Source organism: Spinacia oleracea, chromosome 4, assembly GCF_020520425.1.
Source record: "Spinacia oleracea cultivar Varoflay chromosome 4, BTI_SOV_V1, whole genome shotgun sequence".
NCBI classification, from domain to species: domain Eukaryota; kingdom Viridiplantae; phylum Streptophyta; class Magnoliopsida; order Caryophyllales; family Amaranthaceae; genus Spinacia; species Spinacia oleracea.
The window spans coordinates 87,268,412-87,291,746 of NC_079490.1; the positions used below are offsets into that span (position 1 = coordinate 87,268,412).

The 23,335-nt window shown below is 37.4% G+C and overlaps 1 protein-coding gene and 1 long non-coding RNA gene across 2 annotated transcripts in view; one reads left to right on the forward strand and one right to left on the reverse strand.

Annotated features, from left to right (window-relative positions):
• Positions 1-3,536: 3,536 nt before the first annotated feature.
• LOC130459784 (uncharacterized) lies at positions 3,537-5,044 on the reverse strand. Its single transcript, XR_008919386.1, has 3 exons — positions 4,780-5,044; positions 4,493-4,655; positions 3,537-3,917 (listed from the first exon to the last, which is right to left on the reverse strand). It is a non-coding gene; the product is annotated as an uncharacterized lncRNA (long non-coding RNA).
• A 761-nt stretch (positions 5,045-5,805) lies between these two features.
• Positions 5,806-23,335, forward strand: part of LOC110805686 (DExH-box ATP-dependent RNA helicase DExH3) — a 28,548-nt gene continuing 11,018 nt past the window's right edge. Inside the window, exons 1-14 of the mRNA XM_022011311.2 lie at positions 5,806-6,260; positions 6,733-6,887; positions 6,988-7,075; positions 7,203-7,439; positions 9,097-9,192; positions 11,757-11,945; positions 12,140-12,299; positions 12,388-12,518; positions 12,619-12,789; positions 16,831-17,103; positions 17,314-17,508; positions 17,919-18,122; positions 18,974-19,043; positions 19,125-19,273. Coding sequence (XP_021867003.1) covers positions 6,006-6,260; positions 6,733-6,887; positions 6,988-7,075; positions 7,203-7,439; positions 9,097-9,192; positions 11,757-11,945; positions 12,140-12,299; positions 12,388-12,518; positions 12,619-12,789; positions 16,831-17,103; positions 17,314-17,508; positions 17,919-18,122; positions 18,974-19,043; positions 19,125-19,273 — 2,373 coding nt within the window. The 5' untranslated portion in view covers positions 5,806-6,005. The remainder of the gene's footprint in view (positions 6,261-6,732; positions 6,888-6,987; positions 7,076-7,202; positions 7,440-9,096; positions 9,193-11,756; positions 11,946-12,139; positions 12,300-12,387; positions 12,519-12,618; positions 12,790-16,830; positions 17,104-17,313; positions 17,509-17,918; positions 18,123-18,973; positions 19,044-19,124; positions 19,274-23,335) is intronic.

Sequence of the window (23,335 nt, forward strand, 5' to 3'; positions counted from 1 at the left end):
CATATTTGAATTGAAAAACAACTTTGGTACTTTAGACCAATTACGTTCAAATTAATGGTACGCAGACCATATTTTCTATCCTATTTTGGGCCATACTAGTCACTTCATAACCTGCAAAACAGTACATATACAATATATACCATTCACCCATTCATTATCATGAATGGCCCACATAGCTGGTTAGTAAAACACATTATGCATCACATAAACATTTGCAGCAATTAATCAAGGGCACCAATAATCTACAAATTATTCAGTCCTTATTAATTCTAATCAAGTTGTTTTAACCTTAAGGATTTGTAGACCTAATGAAGAGTTTATGACTAAAAAGGGCTCCCACTTAAACCAATAAATTCATATGCTTTACTAATTTTAAACATAAAAATGTATTTCTAGTCTAACCGGAAACATACAAATTTAATTAAAATTTATAGCTCATATAAATTTATAATTGAATCCAAAAAGTTTAATTTAATTTCAGTCGTATTTAAATTAATTCATGATTTTAATTTTAGTAAAATAATTAGAATAAATAAAAATTTATTTTAATTACAATATTCAAAATTAAAATCCAAGAAATTAATTTAAATTATTAATTTTAAAATTAAGTAAACTGAAAATTTCAAATTAAAATTTCAAAACGATCTAATCGTAACGCAACAATCCCACGCAACGCACGCCCATGGGCCATACGCACACAGCTATCGCTGGCCATGTGCGCGCAGCCCATGCGCTGCGTCGCATCGCTGCTGCTCACCATCGCAAGGCATCACGCGAGCTGGTGCTCGTTGTGCGTGCCAGCGCTCGACGCAACAAGCATGCTGTCGCAGCCCATCGCTGGGCGCAGCGCACGTCGCACGTCGCAACAAGCAAGCTGCTTGCCATCGCTGGGCGCAGCGCTCGTCGTACGCACAATAGCGCTCGCTGCGCGCGAGCGATCGATGCTGGGCGTAGCACTCGTGGCACGCGAGCTTGGGCTCGCTGCGCGCGAGGCTCCGCACGCTTGCGCGAGGCAGTGCGCGCTGTGGCGCAGCTCGCTTGCTGCCCACACGCGACTGCCTGTGCCTTACTCTCGCCCTCGCCCATTCGCCCATCGCACACAGCCCACGACACAAGGCAGGGCTGCTGCCTTGTGCTCGTGCACCATGGCCTTGCTCATTGCATTCGTACCGCATGGGCGACGAGCTCCCTTGCTCGTCGTCACATGCCCGCACTATACAACACCCCTTAAGGGTAACACGTAGCGTCCATTGCTTTATGCGTGCAAGTTATATGAGCGAATCGCATAAAAATTTAAAATTTATACTCAAAATTAATGACAAATTAATAAATAATATTAATTTCATAATTTTAGGGCGAAAAATCGAAAATTTATTATTTAATTGATTTCTGATTAACATGGATTCAAGTCTAGGTCATAAAAATTTAAAATTGAACATAAATTTACAATTTTTATGGTGGTTTTTAATCATAGGTATCTAATTAAATTACAACTAATTATGAAAATCAAATTAATTCTAAATTATTCCAATTTTCAACAAATTAATCATAATTACAAATTATATTGCATAATTAACAAGGCTAGGCATTCAAACTTGTTAAACATATACAGTAGGTCAATCAAAAATTCAAGATTTATCAACAAGAATCGCAAATATTTAATTTAACATCTTAAATTTACGAAATTTTGCATTCGAAAAACTAAAACCTCCGAAAAGTCATAGTTAGGCTTCGAATTTGAGAATTCTGGGTTCGGCAGAAAAATAATATTTTTGTTAAAATTTTAGAATGCCTTTTACATGCGGAATTGACACAAAAATCACTCGATTTGGATGAGTAACGAAGAAACTGCCGAAAAACTGCGTACGTATAATTAAATAAACGCAATTTGCAATTAATTAACAATTACGAAAATTAATCACCCCTTTTAATTCTTGCAAATTTGTAATATTTAACCATGTTCATGCAATTTAGATTATGAAAATAATAAGAGGCTCGTGATACCACTGTTAGGTTATGATACATATGACAATTCATAAATCATGCGGAAAAACCATAAAGCCAGGAAAGCATATTATTTACACATAATCATTTAGCATAGTTTAGATGCATACACTTTGTTGCGTGCCTTCCCTAGCTGCGCCCGAACCGAACAAGAACAAGTCTTTAGGACTCCAAGTGTCGTCCCTCCGTAGATAGTCCACAGCACGTCCGGATCCGCCTTAAGCTTGACCAACTAGGATCGCCCTTAAGGTACTTAGAATTTTCGGCTAGTATAGGCAATTGTATGACTGAAATTTTGCTCTCAAAAATCACTTTGAATACTTGAATACTCTCTACAAAATAATGACCCTAGGCCTTTATTTATAGAGGTATGGAAAGGGAATCGTAATCCTATTAGGATACGAATTAATTAAACTAGAATCCTAATAGAATTCTTATTTAATTAATTCATCCTTTTAGGTTTAGGAATTTAATCATTAGTCGAAACCTGATAGCTTTAGGATTCGTATAGCACACCAACACACACGCACGCACAGCAGCCCACGAGGGGCGCCATGCGCGCGCGCTCAGCCCGCGAGCTCGCAGCCCATTGCCACGAGGCCCACACGCTGCCGCAGCGTTGGCGCGCGCGCTGGGCCTGCCTTGCGGTGGGCCTGGCGCAGCCTTGGCTGGTGCGTTGTGGCGCGCTGGCTTGCTGGGCGATGGCCCGGCTTCGTGCTGGGCCTTCGTCTGGCAGGCCTCGTCCGATGCTAATTCGTACGATACGCTTCCGATTAATTTCCCGATTCCGGAATTCATTTCCGATACGAACAATATTTAATATTTCCGATTCCGGAATTAATTTCCGTTTCGAACAAATATTTAATATTTCCGTTTCCGGAATTATTTTCCGATTCCGACAATATTTCCGATTCTGACAATATTTCCGTTTCCGGCAATATTTCCGATTCCGGCAATATTTCCATTTCCGATAATATTTTCCGATGCGTACCATGTTTCCGTCTCCGGCAACATCTACGACTTGGATAATATTTATATTTCCGATACGATCTATATTTCCGTTTCCGGCAATATCATCGTTTCTGGAGCATTCATTTCTTGCCTGTGACGATCTCAGCTCCCACTGAAACCAAGATCCGTCGATTCCGAATATCCATAGATGGAGTATTTAATGCCATTAAATATTTGATCCGTTTACGTACTATTTGTGTGACCCTACGGGTTCAGTCAAGAGTAAGCTGTGGATTAATATCATTAATTCCACTTGAACTGAAGCGGCCTCTAGCTAGGCATTCAGCTCACTTGATCTCACTGAATTATTAACTTGTTAATTAATACTGAACCGCACTTATTAGACTTAACATATAATGCATACTTGGACCAAGGGCATTATTTCCTTCACCTCCTTCAAAAGAAAATAACTTATGCCCTCTGTCACTGATGATCAAGGTAGAAGTTTTAGCCTATTTCTTAAAGTATTTATAAATTGATATTTAGTGTGTATACCATTTTGTATAAACTAATAAGTCAAAGATCTTTATTGTTATTTAGATATTTTATGGCATTACCACAAAGTGGGGTACATCAAGTAACTTAGCTCAAATGATGGTGTTGAGCCTGAAGTACCGATAAAACAACAGGAGGTTCACAAGTATGTTGATCGTACACCACATAGATTAGTTCAGAAGAACGAAAATACTCAAACTGGTCGTGGTGGCTATGAGTTTAAGCTATGCGAGACTGTTGTACGCCCGCCTTTGCTTGATACTGCTGTGAGACCTGTTTGCGGAGGTGGAGGAATCAAAGATGACTGCCCCCCATTGCTAACACCTCCTCCAGCAATGACCCTTCCTGTTCTTGAAAATGGTTGCCATGATAAACTTAATGTTCACTGTCTGGTAAAACCAATCCATCTACAAGAGCAGGTCAAACTCAGTAAATATAAATACAATATACATGGGATAACAATATAGAATGAAATTTAATAGATATATTAATTTGTTAGCCACCGTGAACACATCAAAACATAAAATCAGCCATATAAAACCAAAAATTGTGCTAACTTTTCATTTATATGACATATTAGGACAAGGAAAGATGGTTATTCAGTAAATTTGTACTCCTAAATCAATGACAAGCATACAACCATTAATGAGTGAAGAAAGAGTATACAACCCCTTGCCAAACAAATTCAAACATGGAGGTTTTTTTATCAGCTCATTCCATGTGATTGATCTTAAGTTGAAACATGACTACATATTACCGACCAGAAAATGCCTCCAATTCAAACATTGTCTTGGTGAATTCACTAGTTGTTTCTATGAAATAGGCAAATAGAAGACCCAAATAAACCAACGAGCATCATGACCCACACTAATTAATCCAAATTTACAGATTTTAACAAAAAAATTCACATCAAATTGACCGAAAAAATAAAAACTTTCCAAAACCAATTAATCACAAATTGATGTTAGAGCTATTGACTCACCGAAAAATGTAACGACGACTCCAAGCTAGCCCAATAGAGGACAATCAACGAGAATCTACACACAAAAAGTCGCTGGAAACTGAAGAACCATTAGGGAAGCTTTCGAACCTCAAGCAACATCACACTCCGTACTCGCCAGTTTGATTATCTTGACATTCAATACCTAAATTAAAACATCAAACATAACCCATAAAAAAATAAGAATAAACCAGTAAAACCCTAAATCATAAAACCCAATTTAAACCCAAATAGTTCTATAATATGATAGAGAAAAACTATATAATTACCGATAACAATAGCAGCAAAAAAGCTCAAGCAATTGAAATTAATCAATCCAAAAAGAGGGGGAACAGAAACGACGCGGCGGTGGGGGAACAGAAACGACGCAGCGGTGGGGGAAAGCAGTGGCGACGCGCCGGTGGGGGAAAACATTGCGGTGTATGCAGTGAGTATTGTGAGTTTTAAATTTCTCGTCCAGAGAACAACTAGAGAGAGGAAGGAGAGAAACCAGAGAGGGGAAGAGAGATAAGCTAAAAAATGAAGTTAGGGTAGAGCAATAACCAGGGAAGAGGAAGGAGAGAAAATATTTGGGAAATATTTTGTGCTGCTCGTTTCTAAAAAAGCCCGCACTTGATCTCAAGTGCTGCCAATTTTTTGAAATTAGCCCGCACTTGCCAAAATGTTTTTTTTTGTTCTCAAGTGCTGCCAATTTAATAAATGAGCCGCACTTGAAGGGAAGCACATGGCGATTTTTCCTCTAGTGTATGTCAGATCAGAACTGATTTTTATAGATCATGTCTCTATATAAACCGATATGTCCATATCAAAAGTGGTATGATCAGATCATGTCCATATCATAACTAATATGTACATATCATGTCTGATCATAACCAATATGTACAGATCAAAATCGATTTGTACAAATCATGTATAGATCAGAAACGAGATGGCCAAATCAGAACTGATTTGTACAAATCATGTCCAATTCAGAACCGATCTATATAAATCATTTAAAGAGAACCAATCTATCTAGATTAAAACCGGTATGATCAGATCATGTCCAAATCATAATTGATTTGTCGAGATCATAACCGATATGTGCAGAAAAGAACCGATTTATACAGATCATGTGCAGATCATAACCAATATGTTGAGATTAGAACTGATATGTACATATCATGTTCATATCTAGATCAGAATCGACCTATACAGATCATAACTAGGTCAGATCAGATAAAGAAAAATAAAGTGAACTACGCAGGCCCCTATTTTTAATCTTAAAAAAGGTGAGTACCATTAGTGATTTCTACGGTTCTACCCCAATTGTGGGGTTAACTCGTGAAGACTGAAGGAGTAGTATTGATAAACCCTAAACCCTTCAAAATTTGGGGAAGATCACATTTTGCAATTCAGAACTCGATGATGATGACATTAGAAATTCATTTGGGATTCAATTGAAACGCAAATTCGTCTTTGAGTATGGAGCTGACGCCATGCTTGAAGCTCCACTAGAATGCATTCAAAGCTTGGACTCCTTTTGCTCTGCGGAAAATCGATCTATTCTCTATCCAAATGCAGAAATTCGACTGCAAGATATGCTCTTTTCAATTATCTGACTTCTACACTATCTAATAGTTCAATAATCAGCCATAACCTCGGCATTTCGCCGTGTTCTTATCGCTTCCTATCTTCACATCGTCAATTTTCCGGTTACGCTGTTGAGCAGTTCTCCGACGATGAATACGAGTGCGATTTTGAGACGAATACGGTACTTTTATTGTGTTTAATTTCAGTTTTTATACGGTTCATAGTTATTTCAGTGAAAATTATTGATTGGTGATTTTGCTGCTTAATAACTTAATTGACTTGAAATTTTGTGGTTGGTGAAGAAATTTGAGTATTCTATTAACGGGAATGAAGGCAAACATAAAATTTTCTCTGTTATTTGCTAAAATAAAATTGATGTCAGTTATTTGGTTAACTTCTTTAATATTGAAGGCAGTACTGCATTGTAAAACAGAACTATGAAACAACCAGGTTTTCTATGTATGAGAAGAATGGGACTTCAAGTAAATGGGAGCTCGAATGATGTAATGTTAGCCTATTAGGTATTTTGGTGCATGACTAAGAAAGTGTTGCGGACATATCTATTTAGCTTAGGAAGGTGAAACACTTAATCACTTGTTTAAATGAGATATTATTTTTGTAATTTTGAATAAAAGTTATGATATGGTTGATAGGCATCTTCTTCAGTGGCAAATGTTGATGAGTGGAAATGGAAACTTAGCATGTTGTTACGCAATGAACAAGAGCAAGAGATTGTATCTAGAGACAAAAGGGATAGGAGAGATTTTGAGCAGATATCAAATCTTGCTAAAAGGATGGGACTTTACTGGTATGACAAAGCAATATTTCATGGTCAATGTATTATCATTCTTATTTGCTTGTTGATTGAGATGTCAATTCTCATGCGAGGCTCTGTATTGTATTGTTAGTGAGGTATATGGGAAAGTGGTTGTTGCAAGCAAGGCCCCTCTTCCCAATTATCGGCCAGACCTTGATGATAAGCGGCCACAAAGAGAGGTAATGTCACTGTGTACTCAGATTTTTTAAACTATGTTGAAATCTTTGTTCTTCTTTTGGCGGCATTTGTGTTTTTTTGTTTAAGAGATACTCTGTTTCTATTGCTAAGGAGTTTACAATTATGCAGGTGGCAATTCCGTTAAGCGTACAAAGGAGAGTGGAAGGTTTACTTCAGGAGCATCTAGATAGGATACAGTTGGATTCTGGTAAATCCAGTGATGGTGCACTGGAATGTAAGACCTCTAATGCAGATAGCAACATAACTTTGGGTGAGAATCCAAATGATATGATGGATGATTCAGTAATGGAAAGGATTCTTCAAAGGAGGAGCTTGCAGTTGCGTAATATGCAGAGGACTTGGCAGGTGTGTTCGGCATTCGTATGAAATATCAATTATCTCAAATGGGCATCTTTTCGTACTCTCGACATTCTTTTATTTTCTACCCAATTAATGTAGTTACAAAGACCAAGGTGAATAGGAGGGATGTACAACCCATGTGATGAGGTTCTACTTTTGAAGGAGAGAGAACTACTAAGGTGTTAAATGGGTTCAAGATTGAGGGGCTAGCCTTAAAGGAGGGAAAGTAGGGAAATGAATTTACCTTAAAAGGACTAAAGGGAAAGTGGAAGAACTTAAGAGAGGGGATGAAATGGAAAGGGGGTAGGACAAAAAAGAACAGAGGATTATATGGTAATGAGCAAACTTATGGTCCTTTTGCTTGTAGAATAAATTTCTGAAAATCAGCACTGATCATCTTTGAATGTCTAAGTTCTGTACTTCATGTAGGATTGAAGATATAATTTTTTTTCCAGTCATTATAAAGATCTAAGACATCCATAAAGATAGAACTTGTATTAAAATCATAGGAAAAAGCAACGCTAATAATCCCAACTATAGGCGGGCTTCTTATTTCAATTCCAACTATACTTTAACCTTGAATAATCCCAAGTCTTGGGTGACTGTTCTCAAATTAGTCTCAATAATATTTTAACCTGCTGAGAAGGTTAAACGATGCACATGTCACTTTTTAATTCGTTTTTTTTGCAATTATTTTTTATTCTTTAAAGTCATGCCCTACCCTTCAATCCCTTCATACTTCCCATCCCTACTTCAGCAGCCACCAGGCCACCATGAGACCACTACCACCACTAACCCACCTCCTCACCATATCTCTCTCCTCACCATCTTTGTTTCTCTCTCCAGCAGTCGTTTCTCTCACTTAATCTCCCTCAAGCGTCCATGTGTCTCCCTCCTCTCCATCTCAGGCCAATTAGGGTTGTAGGACCTTCGGTGAGTAATTGCAGATATAAAATACCACCATCACAAGTTTCATACACAAATGAAACCCTCTCTAGAATTTTGCAAAACTCAGCACTAAATTAAGGTAGAAATTGAGCCCATTAAAGACTTTAATTAGCCACAACCATAGGTTAATAAATTAATACCCCAACAGTATCATCTACTCTGTATTTCTTTTCCCTCGTGTTTAATTCTCTTGCTGTTGCTTATCTCAAAACCGTGAATTGAAGAAAGAAAATAAAAAGAAATATATGGAGAATGAGAGAACGTTGAAGGAGAAGTTGCTGGGAGAAAGGGTGGATTCCAGTGTTCCACCATCAAGTGAAGGAAGTCAGGGAAATTAATGCATTTTGGAGGGAATAACATCTTTCTTACCGGTTGCGTAAGTTCCCGCGTAGGTAAGATTGTTTTAAGAAGGGTCCCTGTATAGTTGGGAGTAATCTGGGTTAAACAATAGCAGGGATTAAAATGAGAAAGCCACCCACAGTTGAGATTATTAATGTTAATTTTTCCAAAATCACATTGTTTGAACATTGAAATCTTTTATGCATGTCATGATGCCAACAAGAGGTTTTAGAAGTGTGTCTGAACAAAGTATCTACAGTTTGTGCATGTCATGATGAGTGGTGTACTGGTGTTTCACTCTTCATGAAAATTTTGGTCTCCACTTTCCTTGATTTGCTGCTTTATTCCTTAGATCTTTGTCTACTTCCATGTGTAGGAATCTCCTGAAGGTAGAAAGATGCTGGAATTCCGGAAATCACTGCCTGCATTCAGTGAGAAGGAGAGGCTTCTTCAAGCAATTGCAAAGAACCAAGTATGAGTTAGATCGTTTCATGTTTTCTTTCTTTATTCGTTAAATGCTGTCTATATGTTCTTTTTAAAAAATAGAATAACATAATGCTTTCTATATCTAAAAGCTGTTTGATGGCAGATTTTTAGAATTTTAGTGAATATTAGATCCAATGTAGAAGCAGCTGATGGAGTCTGCAAATTATAACTGAAGTTTTCTATTTTAATATTTTTATGTTAAGAGCTTCAGAATGATTTTGAGGATCCAGTTTTCCATGGTTAGTTGGTGGAAGCCTGGGATATCATGCTTACCGAGAAGGGTCTATGCTACTTCTCCATATTTTTGTAAGCCCACATGTATCAGCTTCATAAATGCCCCTTTGCTGTGGCAATTTGGCAAATAAGTGAAACTGAGTTTTGTGTTATCCTGACTTCATTGTCTTCTCCAACTAGTTTCCAGTGTACAGGGCTAAATGTTTTTTATATGTATATTTTGTATGGAAAAAAAGGAAAATTTTTCTAAATAAATTTTCATAAGAGACAAAGAAATATTCAAACAGCGAATGAATGTTATGGAAATATTAATGCTTCATATTTGTTAAGAAAATTCAAGTGCTTCTGTTATGATTTATGGCTTGTTTGGTATCGGTATTAATAACAATAACGGTTATGAGTTTATTATTTAATTTTACAAAGATTGTGTCATGCCAATGTCCATGGACCATGGTAATGGACTTTATTCTTGGACATGTGTTTTTCTTCATGTTTGTAGTGGAAATTTATGCATAAAAGAAGAAATTTGGGGGCGGACAAGCGTTACCATAGACATTGGCATTTGAATTTACTCATAAAAACTATTTCATTAGCATAATTACCATTTCTTTTACCGCCTACCAAACGAACCGCTAAAGTTAAAAATTTCTAATATAGGGTCATATGCTATGATTTATTGTAGTTTAGGAAAAGAAAAAAGGAGAGCAATGCTTGGCATTTAAAAGAGAGGCCTACAGGCCTAGTGTCGATGCCATGGTGCATATATATAGCACATGGAGTTCAGAAACAGTCTATATTACTTAGACACTTTTGTTGAGAGAGGGTGTCGGTGTCAGACACTTCGACACGACATGACACCCAAATGTATAGTGGCTTTTTATGAAACTTATTACATCTAGAGTGTCGGATCCTCCGATCACTTGTCGGACACGACACTACTCCGATATTGGTCTGAGCAATGTAGGAAACAATTGTACTTTTTAAAGCTCATGGATAGCGTGATTAATCCAGACTTTGGAGTCTCATTTCCTAAGAGAGTTGTTTGAATGTGTACTGACCAATGTATAAAAGGCTCAAGGCGCACCGAAGCAATAAGGAATTTTCTGTACCTTAGGCGCACCTTAGTCAGCCTCATTGAAGTGAGGTGCTCTTTAAAAAGTAAATAACTTGGGGAAAAAAGGTTGTGCATCTTTGGGTGGGCTGCATGACCCATATCGCCACCTACTGAGCACTGGAGATGAAGTTTTGAAACTTTTTTCATGCTCTGCATGACCTTCAACACGACAACTCTAGTATACTGAAAGGTCAATTTTCTTTTTAAATTTTTATACCCTGACTGTCTTTCAGCTTCAATGCTGCTTTTATTTAATTCATGCCTCCCAACTCTCCTAGCTCTAAAACTATCTAATTTATTATAGAGAAGGGTTTTGGAGTTCTAAATTTCTAATCCTTATTTGTCAAAAGCCTTGTTTGTTAAACTGGGAAGGGGAATGGAGTTAAAGGCTTGAATTCTCATTATCGAAAGACCTAGAGGAAGGGAATTGAGAGGGAAGGTAGGATGAATAAAAGTGCCATTAACGAAGAGTCTGAAGGAGGGTAATGTAAGATTTTTTTTGGGTACTGTATAATTTACTCAGAACCTATTCCCATCTTTGTCCAAACAAGGAATTGGCAATATATCCACACTCCCAAGTCCCAATCCAAGTACCAAGTACCAATCACCCTGCATATTTTAGATCTTTACTAGATTGAGTCAGCGTACTTGACTTGCAATTTTGCCTTTTGCCAACCACATGTTGCTAGTTTTTGACTTGCATCTTAATAACTTGATATGAATAATAATAATAGGAAAATTGAGGTTAAAAGCTGTCATACAGAAAAAGGGTAGTTGAAATTTAAATTTAGCGTGCTATTTTGATGGACTAAAATATATGTGCTTGTTTGCCTCCACTTTGTGTATTTTGTGTTACAGAGAGAAAAAGAAAACCGTTATGGAACAATGATAGATAGAAAACAGAGAGTTAACTCCGGCAAATCATAACAGTCCACCTATAACGCATTTATGCATGTCCATAACATCGTAGTATCGTACACCAGTGAAAGAAGCTCCATGGAATATATTTGCAATGAATTTTTGTCAGGCTATATTGTAATTTCCTTGCCACCAGCAACATATACAACTAAGAAAACATTTTTGAATTGAACTATCTGCTTCATTATGCTCCCTAAGGCCAGTTTGGTGCTGGACAATTCCATCTCATCTTAATATTATGGGGATATTTATAATCTCATTGCTTAAATGTGTTCAATACACAGGTAATTGTGATTTCGGGTGAGACTGGATGTGGTAAGACCACCCAACTTCCTCAGTATATAATAGAGTCAGAGATAGAGTCAGGTCGTGGTGCCTTCTGTAACATAATCTGCACACAACCCCGAAGAATATCTGCTATGGCGGTCGCTGAAAGAGTCTCCACTGAGAGAGGAGAACCTCTTGGTGAATCTGTAAGTGTTAATCTGCCTGAATTATTCTGCATTAGGATCACAAGTCATTAGGCCATCTAGCAACTCTTCCACCCTTGATTTACTTTTATGCTTGGAAATGGCTGTTCTCCTACAACTTCTTTGGCTCAAATTATTTTGTCTGTATAGAAGTCTTTTTGTTCAATTCCTACAATACATCACACATTTTTTGTTAGGTTGGCTATAAAGTCCGGTTAGAAGGAATGAAAGGGAAAAATACCCACCTACTTTTTTGTACCAGTGGTATTTTGTTGCGGCGCTTGCTGAGTGATCGCAACTTGAATGGCGTGACCCATGTCTTTGTGGATGAAATTCACGAGCGAGGAATGAACGAAGGTGTGAATGTTGAGTACTAGCTTCATGTCTGTCTTATATCTCAAGCCCATATTTTTATCTTAATCATTCTGATGTTTGAATGTCGTAGACTTTTTATTGATCGTGTTAAAGGATCTTCTCCCTAGGCGTCGGGATTTGAGATTGATTCTGATGAGTGCAACATTAAATGCGGAGCTGTTTTCCAATTACTTTGGTGGAGCCCCAATGATTCATATACCAGTGAGTGTAGGAGCGTCTTTGGATGGAATGGAAAGGAAACAATGATAGTTTTTTGTGTTATATAACCGCACTCTTCTTACTTTACTTTTAATCTTAACAGGGATTCACATATCCTGTGAGGGCTCATTTCTTAGAAGATGTACTGGAAATTACAGGATATAAATTGACGTCATTCAACCAAATTGATGACTACGGCCAAGAAAAAGTCTGGAAAACACAAAAACAATTGGTCCCAAGGAAGAAAAAGAATCAGATTACCACTCTTGTTGAGGTTTGTGCTTGACTGGAAACTCAATGTAGAGTGTAGATGCTTTATGGTAACTATTTATTTGACTTGATTGTTGCAACTTATTCCTTCTAGTGCATCAGTGTTAGATGTTTGCCGTTCTATCTTTTTCATTTCTGTTTGTGTTGTGATGCTATCCTTCTTCTTGTTCTGCAGATGCTTAGTTCTGTTGAAAGTTTGAGCCAAAATTTTACACTAAAAGCTATCAAAAGTAATTATTGATATTAAGTTGTTACTGATACACCTTTGATTAAATGATATAAATACTGTTTTACCTATTTGATAAACTTGTCATTGCTGATCCTTTTCCTTTTGTATTTGTCTAGGATGTTTTTACACGGGAAACTTGTAAGTAACTTGGGACCTTGATGTTTTTTACCCTAGCCTGTGTTTTGTATAATGTTGACACCTCACTTGAAGTCTCTTTAAAATAATTCTTGTTACTTGTCCAGAAAATAAAAGGGTCCCTTTCCTTTATTTGATCACACATATCAGTTGGATTTACTTCTGAAGCGGTTCCTCTCACTTACTATTTTCGGATATCCAAAAATGAAAATGTTACTTTATAGAATAAAATATTATGACTTAATTTACAATAATATTCTCACTGACTTGTTATTAGAATCTTCTTAATTGGAAGCAGTATGGTTATTACGGAAGTAAACATGTCTCGACATCTAATGTCTATATGTAAAACAGAATAAATTCACTTAGGGATCGACATGTGGTACCCCTGTTACACGCATAGTGTCCCACTATTTGTGTTTGTAAAATAAATGGTTCTCTTATAAAACTCAAACCAAATTGAATGTCTTTACTCCCTCTGTATTTATTTAAGGGATACACTTGCCTTTTCCGGCCGTATTTATTTAAGAGATACACTTGCCATTTTTAGTAACTTATCAACCCCACCATCTAATTAAATAATCTATCTACACCCCACCACCACTCCTCACCCCCTAAAATGACATGGTCCCCACTTGTTTTACTTATTAAAATATCTACCCAACCCCACTTGTTTTATTACTTTATTTCATTCAATTCTTCTTCTTAATACCCGTGCCCGGCCAAGTGTATCTCTTAAATAAATACGGAGGGAGTAACATTTATAGCTGTCTCAAATCATCCCATATTTTGATACAATATTCTTCCTTGAAAACTTCCCTTAACAATTGTATAAAGAGATGCCCTAAAAAGTTATGTAAACCATGGAATAAAACTCGGCCGTTCCGTTACAGAACAGTCGCTTTATAACGGGTTTCAGAGTTCAGACTCACCGCTCTGCAAAAACCTGTTATGAAACGGTGCATCTTAAATCACACCAAACTCGGCGCGTTGGCCGTTCTGTAACGGTGGAATGCAGTTCTATAACGAGTTTTATAATTTTCACGGCCGTAAAATCAAGAACTGATATTTGTTGTTAATGGAGGTAGCCGATGAAGACGAAGGAGAAAAGAGATGTAAAAAAAAAGGAGAGAGAGAATGTGTCCTTTTGAATTCCTTTTTGTAATTGCACAAAGTACAAAAAGTTGGCAGAAAGTTAAATATAGCTGTCTTGGGAAGGTAAGGCATGTGGACAATTATCATCATTACCCCATTGCCTCAAAGAGGCTCCCACAAGAAGCGGGGTAAGGGACATGTGGACAATTATCAATGAGAAAATAAAAAGAATTAACAATAATTATCACCAGCTCCACATGGCGACGTGTTGTTGGCACATCATTTTATTTTCCTTTTGTACCCTTCCCCATTCCCCATTCCCCATTTACTGTTTTAGAAATTTACTCCTTGTTTTTCCCTTTCTTCAGCATCCTTCCACATTTACCAACTTAGGAGTATGAAGTTTAAGTATACCACAGAAGTATGTATAAATTAATTTTAATTTATAAGAATCCCATATACGGAGTAGTGTACGAGTATTTAGAAGCTGAAAATTTGACTTGCGTGATTTTTAAAGAAAAATTCACCCCGCGAAATCAGCGGTCCGTTCTATTTGACCGTTGCAAGCGGTTTCCACGACAATGCAACCGCGTTTTTTTCCATGATGTCAACCCATTATTTTGATACAGTTGTTGCTCTTCGTTTATTTTCTTATTTTTAGCTTTTGTTTTAAAATAATCAACTTTGTAAAGTGTACGAATCTAGTCTAAGAGATTTTTTTTAAAACAAATTCCTTTGAGATTAAGTTAGAATTTTTATTGGGTGTATTATGTTGTCAAACAAATTCAGCAAAAGGCTACATAATCTTAAATAACATGGTTTGATTCTTTTCTTATTTAGAACATTTGTAATAACTATGTGACACAAGAAAACTTGGGCATTGCTGCTCCGGGCCCTCTTATAGATTTCTAGCAAAGCAAACTTGTTTTGCTAATGCACTATGATCTGAGCTACAAGTTTAATTTAGGCAAAGTCGGATGTCTTTGACACGACACGACAACATGATCGAAACTGACATGACACAAGTACAAAGTTACTTAGAATTACTCCGCCCCGCTTTCCTTATAAAGCCGTCCTTTAATACTCACCCCGTTTCTATAAATGGCATACTTTTACTAATAATATATCATTTCTCTCACTTACCTTGGACCCACATATATTCTTATTTCCTTAAAATAACATTAAAAAATTCAACCCACCCCCACCCCCACCCCTTCATTTTGTCACATTTTCCACTAACTATATTACTCCCTCTGTGCCTTAATACTTGCACCGTTTTGACTTTTTGCACTATTTACATAATTCACTTTAACCCTATTTTACTTTTAGTATATGAAAATAAATGTTAGTATATAATATATTGTTGGCTTCATCTTAATATATATTTTCAAAATATTAATATTTTTATAAGTTATTATAATATATAGTTAAAGATATTGATGGTCCAAGTTGTGCATTGGCAAGCGTGTCTAGTCAAAACGGTGTGAGTATTAAGGGACGGAGGGAGTAAATAAATACTTCACTATCAACTACCACCTAATAAATTAACAAGTCAATTAAATTGCCTAAACCTTTGTGCCGGTCAAATCGGGGCGAGTTTTAAGGGACGGAGGGAGTAGATAACATGAAGTTGACACGACACAACACATAATTAACCTGAACACGACTTGTTTTGATTATTTTGTCATATTATGCATCCTACCTTTTACATACTTCATCCGTCCCAATTTAATCGCCGTCACAAGCTTTTCACGGAGTTTTATGCGATAAGTAGTTGTTGACTTTATCTATTATATTTTAATAGAAAAGTAGATGTGATGGGAAATAGTAGAAGGTTTTTTTTAATTGAATGCGAGAGGGTGTGGGGCCCTAACTTTTGGTAGTGGGAAGAGAGAGGTAACAAAATATTGGTTGGTCCATGTCATAAAAAGGAAATGTGACAATTAAATTGGGACCGACGTAAGAAGAAAGTGTGACGATTAAATTGGGACAGAGGTAGTAACTTCTCATAAATTTTGTGAACAACACGAAATGAACATGAGACTTAACATGGACATGACAAGTTTTCCACCAAAACATTACTCCATCCTAAAGCGCATGCGTAGGAGCTAATTTTTTTATTTTGTTGAGGGTTCATTTGGTTCACTAACATGGTATGGATTGGAAATCTTGGAATGGACTCTATATCCCATTCATTCCGTTGGTTTAATTTATGGATTATGTATTTATGTATATAGTTTTAATTTTATATCTATGAGATGTTTCCTTAATTATTATCCAACATTTTTCTTTAACGTAAAAATTTGCCTTTTTTTTTGCATATAATTAAAATGCACCAATAAAAATAATAGATCCAGACGTGACAAATATTTTGTGTGTGTATTGGATCCAGAACAAGAGAATTTGTATGTAATAAATCCAGAATGCACTTCTAAAAATAATAAACTTGCTTTACAATTTCTACTGCGTTGCCAGTTATCAGTAACCCTATCTAGGGCTTGAGTTTCTTGGTTGACTAGATTTTAGGTAGAGGTGGACCTTTGTAGTGATACTTATGTTTTCTAGTGCCTCTAAATATGCTAACAGGATGCTTTGAAAAATTCAAGCTTTGAAAACTACACTCCTCGTGCACGAGATTCTCTGTCATGTTGGTCGCCGGATTGTATTGGATTTAATCTCATTGAAGCAGTCTTGTGTCATATATGCCGGAAGGAACGGCCAGGTGCTGTTTTGGTTTTCATGACTGGATGGGAGGATATTAGTTGTTTGAAGGAACAAGTTAAAGCCCACCCTTTGCTAGGAGACCCAAACAGGGTTTTGCTACTTACTTGTCATGGGTCAATGGCTACATCTGAACAGGTAGATCATTTCTGTATCTCTTTTATGTATACTTCGTATTAAAATTAAAGTTCTCATTTCTAATCATTGCACCCCGGCTTCTCTCTGTTAGTTAGTTTGAGTGCTGTTTTTAAAAATTAATATCTTGAATTATTTTCTTTCTCCAGCTCTCTTATAAAGGCCCTTATTTAGCTTTCTAATGCGAGGTCTTTTATGGCCACATGTTTGCAGAAACTGATATTTGAAAGACCACCCCCAAATGTGCGTAAAATAGTGTTGGCTACAAATATGGCAGAGGCTAGCATCACAATCAATGACGTAGTTTTTGTTGTTGATTGCGGGAAAGCTAAAGAGACTACTTATGATGCTCTGAACAACACCCCGTGTTTACTGCCCTCTTGGATATCTAAGGCTTCTATGCGGCAAGTGAGTGCCCTCATGGTTAATTTCTTTCATAGGTGGACTTTGCTATTAGTTCTTGCTCAGATCATTGTAACCAAAGTCCCCTTGTTTTGGGTCAATTTCTATCTTTTAGTTTTGCATGCTAATTTTTGGGAGTTATTTATCATTTCTATTTTGCAAGTTATCACACTTTCACTTTAACTTTGCTGCTTGTGTTTGCATGTTGTTGCTGCAGAGGCATATTTCTTACAGTGCTACAATGCTTACTTGGGGTTTCTTTAACTTTTAATGGTTTTATCAGGAACCAAATCTGCTTAAGTTAAAGAAATTGTCCCAGGAGTTTGCCATGTCTTTGTAATTGCATGTTTGTCCGAAAAATTTATCATTCTGAGTCATTTGATAATCGTGCATGTTGTTTTGTATTTAAATTACAGCGTAGGGGACGAGCTGGTCGTGTGCAGCCAGGCGAGTGCTATCATTTGTATCCTAGATGTGTATATGATGCTTTTGCTGACTACCAACTCCCTGAGCTACTGAGAACTCCACTAAATTCTCTCTGTTTGCAAATAAAAAGTTTGCAAATAGGGAGTATTGCAGAATTTTTGTCATCAGCTCTACAGCCACCAGCACCATTGGCAGTAAGTTATTGGACTAATATATTTCTGCGTTAAATTATTAAGGGACTGGAGGTGATTGTCTTTCGGCAGCTTTACTAAGGTGTTATTTAGGTGGTCTAAAGGGACTGGAGTGTGGCCTCTAAGGCCTGATGAAACTACTAAAGCCATGATCATGCCCCTCTTATCCTGTAATTATATAACAAGGTTTTAACTCTTTGTGATGCGTTTTTAACTTTTTATGATTTATTTAAGATACATCAATACATGAGTTCATACTGTAAGAACCATTCATTAAAATTCCAAGTTCACACTTATGAATATGTACTCCGTTAAATAGACGTTTCTAAAAAGCTCTTTATTTAATATAAACTCATTTACTACAAAAGGGGAGTTGGTGAAGTTCCTTAAAATTATGACATTCACTTAATATAAATGTACAATTGCAAGGCAGAAAGAGGAGAGAGATTTTAGAAGTGTAAGAGTATATTGTAAGAATAGGTATATTTTCTTCATCGTAAATTTTCTGTGCCCTCACACCTCACACCTCGCTTCCTTAGTGGGTTTGTCTTCGCAGCGTGTCTTGCTCTTAAATACTTATTTTTCTAGTAGTGAATGAGAATATTTTTCTATGTTGTACAAAGGTGATGCAATGTTTTTGTTATTCATTTGTTTTCCTTGTCGTCCCCTTCTTTTTTTTCTATGCCTTCCATAGTTCCATGTACAAATTTTGTTCTGTATGAGTTTGGACTGCATTGGTTCATTGTTTTTTCGGAGTGAGTGTAAAATATGGCCACTCACCCTGGCGTTTTAATTTTTATCTAGACTTTGTTTCCTTGAAGGTTGAAGTCATAGATGTCGCATTCTGTTTTTAGGTCCAAAATGCAATTGGTTTCCTGACAAGGATAGGAGCTTTGGATGAGAATGAGCATCTTTCGAATCTTGGTTAGTATGTGAAACTGTACTAGATGTGAATATTTTTTGGGGGAGAAATACTCTTACAAGTTGCAATATGTGTATAATCAGGGAGATACTTGGCAATGCTGCCAGTGGATCCAAAACTTGGAAAGATGCTTATAATGGGTGCCATCTTCCGCTGCTTTGACCCTGTCCTGACAATAGTAGCAGGCCTCAGTGTCAAGGACCCCTTTCTGTTACCTCAAGACAAAAAGGATGTAAGTCTTCACTCTTTGTCGTCTCTCTTTACCGTAACTCTATCTTTTGCTTAATAACTAATTGTTTACTACAATTTCTAATTGATAAATAAGTAGTTTTATACCATGCTATATTGTGTAAAGTTGTATTTATCAATTAGTTGTAATTTATTAAAAAAAATCCAGAGATATTTTTTTGTAAAACAAAGAAAGTTACCTTATATTTTTTTGTAAAACAAAGAAAGTTACCTTATATTTCAGGCCGTCGCCCGGAAGCGGCGCGCCACCCGATGGTGGTGTTAACTATCCAAGGTTTCATGGTAAGGGCAGGGGTAAGGGTAAGGGTAGTAGGATGCGTTTTGGGACTTGGAACATTGGCTCTTTGACAGGGAGATTAGTCGAAGTAGTAGAGGTTATGAGAAGGAGGAGAATTAACATATTATGTTTGTAGGAGACTAAGTGGGTTGGAAACAAGGCAAGAGAAATAGCTCCATGGGGTTATAAGCTTTGGTATTCGGGAAAAACTAGGGGTAGGAATGGGGTAGGTATCCTTATTGACAGAGATTATATTGATGATGTAGTGGACGTGTCCCGAAAGAGTGATCGAATTATGAGTATTAAGCTTGTGTTAGGGGATGAAGTTGTAACTATTGTGAGCTTAGTTTAAAAAAGCGCGCCTTTCGGCGCCTTGAGCTCTCCAGGCTCACTGATGTCAAGCGGGCGCGCGCCTTTGTGCGCCTTAGGTAAGGCGCAAGGCGCAGCGCCTTGTACGCCTTCAGTCTTCAGGCGCAATAAGATGACGTGGATCTTTTATTTACATTTTATTTTCTTTATTAATGATATAAACACACCCCATGTGACTAATTAACGGTCATATCTCTACAACCTTAGCTTTTTGGGTAGTGGAAGTAGCATAATATGAGTTAATTTTCATATTTTCAGCTTGTAATCACCATGGAAGGTTTTAATTTTGGCACTCCATCGACGGCTTGTGAACCGGCAAGAAAATATGGCACTCAAATAGAAATATGTTGTTTTGAGTATAAATTGTGTTAATTTTTTTCTATAACGAATTTTAAGGTTTATTAGAAAATTATGTGCGCCTTGTATCCAAAAGGCGCGCGCCTGAGCCTTGCGCCTTGCGCCTAGGCTCCATGACCCTTGTGCGCCTTTGTGCGCCTTGCGCCTTTTTAAACTTAGATTGTGAGTGCCTATGCACCACAATCAGGACTAGATGCATCAACTAGACAAGAATTTTGGGAGGATTTAGAAGAAGTGGTGCAACGTGTCCCTAGAAGTGAGAAACTGATCATTGGTGGGGATCTCAACGGACATGTAGGCTCGAGTCGCGATGGATTTGAAAGCATTCATGGTGGTTTTGGGTATGGGGAGCGGAATGAACCGGGAAATGCTATTTTGGATTTTGCATTGGCATATGACTTGGGTATAATGAACACATGGTTTGAGAAAAGAGAATCTCACCTAGTAACCTATAGGAGTGGACATAATGCGAGTCAGATTGACTTCTTTTTAGTAAGGAGCGCTTTGAGACAGTGCTACACCAATTGTAAGGTGATTCCGGGTGAGAGTACAACAACCCAACATAGACTAGTGGTACTTGATTTTCGAGGTAGAAGTTATATAAGAAGGAGAAGACCACTAGTGGAGCCTAGGATCAAGTGGTGGAAACTTCAAGGGGAGCAACAACTAAAATTCGTGAAAAAGGGGGCAAGTGAAGGTATTTGGGTCGGGGATATGGATTTGGATATAGACTCATTATGGACAAGAATGGAGCACACCATAAAGGGAGTGGCGAAAGAGGCCCTAGGGGAATCTAAAGGAATCATGCCACCAAGTAAGGACACATCTTGGTGGAACGAAGTTGTGCAACAAGCTATAAAGAGCAAACGAGAATGCTATAAAGAGTTGGGAAAGTGTAGAAGTGATGAGAACTACGAGAAGTACAAGGAGGCTAAAAGGGAAGCAAAGAAGGCCGTAAGAGAGGCTAGAGCAAAGGTGAATCAGGATCTTTACGCAAGATTGGATACAAAAGAAGGTGAAAAAGAAGTCTATAGACTTGCTCGAATGAGAGATAGAAAGACGCGAGACATCGGGAGGATTAAATGTGTGAAAGATGTTGATCAAAAAGTTTTGGTGGGAGATAAGGAAATCAAGGATAGATGGAGGTTCTACTTTGGAAGCTTGTTTAACGGGGATCAAGGGCGCGATATTGGGGATACAAATATCCCTAGGGATATGGTTAACCTAGACTTTATGCGAAGAATTCAAAAGAGAAAAGTCGAAATGGCACTGAAAAAGATGGGACGCAAGAGGGCAGTGGGGCCCGATGGTATACCTATCGAAGTCTGGAGATGCTTAGGAGAGAGAGGGGTTGTATGGTTAACAACTCTTTTCAACAAGATTTGGGGAAGTAATAGGATGCCATTAGAGTGGAGGAAGAGTACTATCATCCCCTTGTACAAGAATAAGGGTGATGTCCAGGATTGTGCCAACTATCGAGGAATAAAACTAATGAGTCATACTATGAAACTTTAGGAGCGGATTATTGAGCAAAGACTGAGGAAAACTGTGAAAATTTCGGAGTACCAGTTTGGATTTATGCCTGGGAGATCGACTATGGAGGCCATTCATCTTATAAGGCAACTAATGGAGAATTATCGGGATAAGAAGAAGGACTTACATTTGGTTTTCATAGATTTGGAGAAGGCGTATGATAAGGTACCAAGGGAAATCCTTTGGTGGGCATTAAGTAGGAAAGGAATTCCGAGGAAGTATATTGATATCATCAAGGATATGTACGAGGGAGTTAGCACGAGTGTGAGAACCAGTGTTGGTAAGACCGAACAATTCCCCATTACGATTGGAGTGCATCAAGGTTCCGCACTTAGCCCGTTTCTTTTTGCTATAGTCATGGACGAATTGACGAGGTCAATCCAAGATGGTATACCCTGGTGCATGATGTTTGCAGATTTTTATTGTGTTGATTGATGAAACAAAAGGAGTGGAAAGTAAGTTGGAGTTATGGAGACAAACTTTGGAATCTCGGGGTTTTAGGCTGAGTAGAAACAAGACGGAGTATATGGAGTGTAAGTTTAGTAGAGCCAAGATAGAGAGACAGGGGCGATTAGCTTAGATGGGAAAACTGTCCAAGGCTCTGAAATGTTCCGTTATTTAGGATCTATTATCCAAAAGGATGGAGAATTGGATGGCGATGTGGCCCATAGAATCAAAGCAGGTTGGTTGAAGTGGAAAGGTGCCACGGGGTTCCTATGTGATTCAGGCATGCCCCAAAGATTGAAGGGAAAATTTTACCGCACGGCAATTCGACCGGCTTTGTTATACGGCACAGAATGTTGGGCCGTGAAACATTGTCACGTGCACAAGATGAATGTGGCGGAGATGCGCATGTTACGTTGGATGTGTGGGCATACAAGAAAGGATCGTTTGAGGAATGAGATTATTAGGAAGAAAGTAGGGGTTGCACCGATTGAGTTTAAGTTGATGGAAAATCGTTTAAGATGGTTTGGACATGTAAGCAGAAGATCAAGTGATGCCCCGGTTAGGAGGATAGAACGGTGGCAAAGTGATATAATTGCAAGGGGTAAGGGAAGACCTAAGAAAACTTGGAGGAAGGTGATTGAGCACGATATGAGCTTTCTTGGGATTGAGGAAAATATGGCGTTGGATAGGACAGAGTGGAGGGAGAAAATATACATTGATGACTTCATTTGATTTATACAGCTTCAATGTTTCTAATGCTCTCTATTTTTATTTATTTTTTTCATTTTTTTTTTTTTTAAAAAAAAAAAATATTTTTAATTTTACATAGCTATTTTGAAATGTACTTATTTTACTTATTCATTTATTTTAAACTTTACTTATTTTTTATTAGCTCTTACAATATATATATATATATATATATATATATATATATATATATATATATATTTATATGTATACACATTTTTCTCTTATCTTACTTTCATTAATTCCACTTTCTCTTCCTTGTTTTTCTTATTACTTCTTGCTCCTTTCTGGTTTGATTGGTGACAATGACGATCT